Source organism: Chaetura pelagica, unplaced genomic scaffold (assembly GCF_000747805.2).
Source record: "Chaetura pelagica isolate M959 unplaced genomic scaffold, ChaPel_1.0 scaffold221, whole genome shotgun sequence".
Classification (NCBI taxonomy): Eukaryota; Metazoa; Chordata; class Aves; order Apodiformes; family Apodidae; genus Chaetura; species Chaetura pelagica.
In genome coordinates, this window is record NW_009952533.1 from 9,842,793 (window position 1) to 9,848,792 (window position 6,000).

A 6,000-nucleotide genomic window follows, 5' to 3' on the forward strand; every position below is an offset into this window, starting at 1 on the left:
TGTATATTGTTAACAAAAGCACCATTAAATGACTGCTCTGAAAAAAACCTGGCAATTCAAACATTCACATTTCCTAGAAGTTAAGATATTTTTCCAAGCTCCAGTCGATACCAACAAATATTTATTTCTATAAATCTTGGTTGTGTATCAGCCATATTTCAAGCCAGCAAGATGGTTCTAGTTTGAGAACACATCCTCATACCTAAAGAGAAGCGGATGGTTGTATAAAAAAATCAAGTCACTGTATAAAAATAAAATTAAGCTACTTTTAAAGCCAGAATTAAATTGTCTTAGACTGCAGGTATGTCTGAAAATCAAATAAAGACAAAGTAATCCTTCCAGCCCACACTGAAAACTAAGGAATACTTACTCATCGAAGATCAGGTCTGGAGCAAAATAGAGGAACTGGCTGTTTGTATGTTTGTATGATCTCCAACTCAAGGCAAACGATGAGAGACACATCCATGAATACTGAATTAAAGTAATTTGGTCCTCAAGAGGCAAGTTTCTAAATCCTAGAGATCAAACCAGAAAATACCCATGAACTACATCACACTCTAGAACGGTTGGTCAAACCAGCACTGAATACATTGCTTATTATTTTACTAGTACTCAAGAACAAGAGCAACAATTCCACAAATTATACTTCTTAAAAACAAACCTGTGATTTTTCATTTCAGTGACAATACGTTTTCTTCTTAAGAGGCTATTATTCAAAATGAAAGCTTTTTAAATATTGATCACAGACATATGAAATAAACATTACATAAATTAAAAAAAACCCACAACCTCATTCTCTCAGATGTTCATCTCACACCTCCCTGTGAGCGTTTTCAACACAATCCACAGATTAAAGATGCAGTTTATCAAGCAAATAGTTCATTAAGCTAAAAGAAACACTGAGGAGAAATTTCACCAAATGCCTCATGCTCCTACCTGGAAGTATCTTTGCCCACTTCACCACCTGAATCATCTGCTTGCCAGCCAGGCGGTTTAAGGTGGAAAGCAGGTACTCTGCTGTGTCTGGCTTTGAACTGTCGTATCCTGCATACACGATCTCCGGTTCAATACTTTCAAGGATCTTAACAGGAGAGGGATTAAGTGCTGGTGAGATAGCAGACATGTGGGGAACAAGTGCTGTGTTTACAGAGGGCTCAGTCACAGGTGCGATGTATGTCGTCCCTTCTTCAGGGCTCTGGGGTGGTGGCTGCTGCCTCTGCTGTGGCTGCTCCTCGTGCATCCCTTTCAATTTCCCCAACTTTTTGGACTTGCGGGCTGTGAAGATGAGCAGCACAAAAACCAAGTCAGTACAGAAAGGTGGCATAACTCTGGCTTTATAGAAAATGAAAGCAGAAGTATCACCTCAAAGTTCTCAAGTTAAACAGGTGCAGGACACTAACAAATACCTTACTGCCTGCAGCATGGTTACACTGGAAAAAGCATCAAAAGACACCACATATAAGCTCAGGTTTGGTGCTTTACTGGATGTTTTTGTAAGTGAAAGTATGTCCAGTATCTAACTCTATACAGACATGCATAAAGCATCCTGCTTACTGTGGCTGGTGTTAATTAAACATTTCAGAAATTTGTTTTGTAGCCTAAATGAATCACTTATCACCTACAAGTCTGCAAATCATGTTTGGTCATCAGAAGAAATCTTCCAGGTAATGCCTAAAATTATCAGATGCAGAATTCTCCTAAGCTTTTGAGTCCTACTGTCTACTCTTAGCTGAGCCTCAACTTGAAATGCAGTCAATCCATTCTAAACAGCCTTAGCTAGTCCCCTTGCTTTCTGCTGCTTTGATACTTCCATAAGAGCTTTGTCCCCTTCTCTTGTGTACTTTTGAAATAACACTAAAATATTTACCCAGCTAAAGACAAAACACGAGGTCTCATGTAACACCTTTCCCACTGCTATCAACATTTCTCTTTTTCCTTTAATGCTACTCTCCCTTCTTTTATTTACTAAGTATTCTTATAAGACAGCAAAGCTAGTGTGCTTCCATGTGGGCTGCCTTCCCAACTTTGCCATGTGAAGCACAGATATGTAAGCAAGCAGAAAGGCCTGCTCCCCAGGAAATGACCTTGTAGCATGAGGAAAATACAGGAAATAAAAAGCAAACCATTACGTTAAAAAAACACACTCCAAAAAAACCAAACCAAAAGTCCACCACCTCCCTTTGAGTGATAGGAAAATATGACTAAAATAAACGTTTAAAAAAAAAAAATATATAGAAAAAAGAATTAACTAAATTTAAATGCTTGCAGTTCTTTCAGAGTAACTTCTCTCAAATATAGACTTATCTCCCTGTACACAGCTAAAATGCTTGTCTGGACTTTTATCATCCTGCCTCTTGATCATTGCAACATCCTTTTTACTGGCATCAGTAAATACAAGTCTATCTCACTCCTCCTTAAAATACTACTGCAAACACCCTTGTTAGTCCACACCCCGTCCCAAGTCTATCTCCTCACGGTTTTTCCCCTGTCATCAATTGCCCTCCCTATCTTTCCTTAAATGTAGCACCTCTGCTGCAGTTTCAGGATCCTTTCTGGCCAACCTCCATCTCAACCCTCCTCTCTTCTCCATTATCGAAACATTCATTTCCACCCCAGCTCAGCATGTCATGACATGGCCTCCTGAGGAGTTTTTAAAGCTTGTTCTATGTGCTTCTCTCTACTACCCATATTACTCTGCAGAAATCTCTCCATAAAGATGCACAGAACTATTTCATCACTCTTCTACAAACATTTTACAGGTTTTAAGAAAACCCTCCTCAAGAAGGAAGCTGCTGTTGCGCCGTGACCATTGCTGGTGACAGCAGCCATGAGTGTGTTACTGCTTCCTTGAAGCTGGGGCTGCCTGCTTAGAGCCAGTGGCTGCAACTGAGCTTGTAGTGCCTGCAAGGCAGGATACAGACGCCCAGGGTCCAGGACAATGCACGCCCAAGTGCAACAATAGCCTGTTGTTTTCAACACTTCCTTGCTGGGACACTACCTTGAACTCTGAGGAGCTAGCTCATCCCAAGATGCAAAAGAAAAGCTTATTTTTTAGGGCAAACATGGAATATTGCTATAAAAACCAGCAATGTTATTACTCATACATGAGATCTTGAAGGTGCCCAGTCAAACAGCTGTTCCTTGACTGTCATCTTCAAAAAACCTGAACACAATTAATCACCATGGTAACATGCCCCAAGCAGGAAGTGCAGGATCTAAACATGAGTTCAGTGTCCCTTCTATCACACAACAAAAAAAGGATCTTTCTGAGCCAAGGTCACTCAGGAGATCTATGAGGAACTTTAAGAGATCTCTGTGTAAATTCCACCACTTTTCTTTCAGAGAACTGGACACCATTTCATTAATTCTCCTACAGCATGTATGTCTGCTTTGAGTAAGTTCTTCATTTCTCTATGCCTGCAAACATCCAGGCCAAGTGAGGCAGGTTGATTTTTTTTTTTTAAAAGGATTAGATATGCAAATAAAAATGTGCCGGTCCTAATAAAGTTTAGTTTAATGTTCTTAGGTTCAACTATCCACATACAGTTAACAAAAACTTCCTAATTACCTGAAGCATTAAGCACAGATTACATATGGAAACACAGGAATCGCTGTCATTTGAGGTCATAAGGAAGAGGCAAGACAAGTATCAGTCAGGAAAGCTTTCACTGAAGCTGATTCTGTCTCAAGAGGCAAGACAGACAAGAAGACCCTTACAGAAGACCCGTCCAATCCTATTTCTTACTTTTCTATTATGGAACTCTTAAAAAAGCCTCATTCAAACAATGAAGCACATCTGAAAGACTTTTCATCCTCTGGTGCATCAAGTTACATGGATGCTGACATCCATTCTTCAAGATGCAATTTCTGTTCCTAGCACCCAAAAAGCCATTTTACAAAGCAGCAGCAGATCAGACATTTTGTTAAACTAGCTTTTTCCTCACTCTGCAAAATAAAACAGAGGGAGTTACAGTCAAAGAAGACAACTCTGAATAAATTTAGTTCTTAAAAGTGAAAATGCAGTTGTTTCCATTTTGTGCAGTGGCACCTACATGAGGACATCCTGGTAAATTATCTGTGAACATTAAATATAGTTTAGAAAGGCAAAGCTGAATTTACACATTTTTCAACGAAATAAATCCCAAAAGCAAAGCAAGGATTGCCAAGTGCAGCAGAATAACCAATGATGAGTTAACAGAGCTACTGGCCACTGAAAAGAGAGTTTCAAAATAAGCTTTAAGGAACGAATAGAGATTAGTGTTTACTGTTATTGTTCATTATCAGGCACTATTTTTTTTTTTCTATTATCAAAACTGGACTAAAAATAAGAACTTCACATATCTTTCATGTTTGCAAAGGCAAAACAAAATGCATTCTCACCATAACTACACCAGAATAAGATATGTATTGGTTTACCAACTCCAGCAGGTATCCAGCAACACAGATAACTGATTACATATTTATTAAGACATAGTTTTTAATGTTCTATTCTCTAAAGAGTTTTTCATTAAAAGAAAAAAGAAATAACATTCTTCCATGTTAATACTGGCATTAAAACATGTTTTAGTTTCATTTTCCTCCATTATAATGCCTTTAAAATGAAGCTGAGAAAAACATTACTGCTTGACAGTCATGTTTACAGTGAAGAAAACTGTATTTTTCATTTGGCGTCATGCCAGCACTGTAGCTCAACTGGTTTGGTAACTCCCACAGAAACCAACAACTAAAGATTAAATACAAACTCTGAGCAGAACATAATCCAAGTCGGTCTTTTGAAGCTGTTTTTCCCGTTTACTCTCTAACTGAAATACCAACTGTAAAAATGACTAAGCCACCTCTGAATTGGTGGGTAAAAGCCATGCTCATCAGGACTGCCACAGGGAAAGGTGAAAGAAGTCACAGGCTCACAGACCAGGGGACAAGGCATGAAGGGGCTATTTCCCCTGGCAAAGCTGAAGTCCAAAGACTATTTGGGGTTAGGACAAGACTTTCATCCAACTGGCTGCATAGCCAACTGGCTGCATAACCAGTGACTGCATATCATCTCGAATTGCAAGACCTCTTGTCATTCCTCTTCAGTATTATTGCAGCCAGGATACTGTCTTATAATCCTTGCATTTTTAAATCATCTGTGATAGAGCAATAGTTTAAGAAAAACAAACTAAAGTGAAAGAAACACTGCAGATATACCTGAGGTTACCACCCCCAAATATCTGACATGACTTTTTTTGGTATTTCAGAGGTCTATGTTGCAATAAAAATAATGAAAAATAAGGTGAAGTATCTGAAAAGTCACATAAAGTTGAAATTCAAAAAGACACATCCAACAGAATTCCTCTCTAGCTATAAGAATAAATTATAGCATAATAGAGGAATAAATAAGCTACAAGTCTGATCACAAATACCAGTCCTTCTTCCTCTAGAAGCAACAGGCAACATTTCACTTGGATTCAATATGAGCATGCCTGTGTCCAACACGATAAAAAAAGTCTGCAAATTCAGCAAAACCACATGTTGTTCCATGTGCTTGGAGGACCTCGACAAGAGCAGTTCACTAACATCACCTTGCATGTTCACCACCCTCAATGTCAGTCCCACCTACCCAGAATGGACCAATGCACCACTCTGCACTGCTGCAGAGGCACTGAGGAAGGTTGAGATGCTGAACAACAAACAGTTTAACACCGTCTTGAGCACTGATAGGACTGTAAGACCAATTTTCCCCCTTGCTATAGCCTCGGACTTATTATCTAGCCAAAAAAACTTAATTTGAAAACATGCACTGGCAGGAAATTTGGATAATTTGTTCCTTAGTATTGACCCCTCATGTGTAAGACTCCTCTCACAAAGTCCAAACAGGACTGCGATTTCAGGACTGGGAGCTTTTGTGCCATCTGCAGAACAGTGGATAGGCTTTTGGTCATCTGCATGAGATGCTATAGTAAATTTTTTCTGAATACAAATTAATGTGAACATCAGCTACACATCTATGGCATTCCT

The 6,000-nt window shown here is 39.0% G+C and overlaps 1 protein-coding gene across 2 annotated transcripts in view; it reads right to left on the reverse strand.

Moving 5' to 3' along the window:
- NR3C2 (nuclear receptor subfamily 3, group C, member 2) overlaps positions 1–6,000 on the reverse strand; it is a 210,303-nt gene that overhangs the window by 37,458 nt on the left and 166,845 nt on the right. Inside the window, exons 4-5 of one of the 2 annotated variants that reach the window (XM_010008944.1) lie at positions 937–1,275; positions 371–515 (exon numbers count right to left, since the gene is read on the reverse strand). In XM_010008944.1, the coding sequence (XP_010007246.1) occupies positions 371–515; positions 937–1,275 (484 nt within the window). The remainder of the gene's footprint in view (positions 1–370; positions 516–936; positions 1,276–6,000) is intronic. The other variant, XM_010008945.1, reaches the window with a different exon arrangement.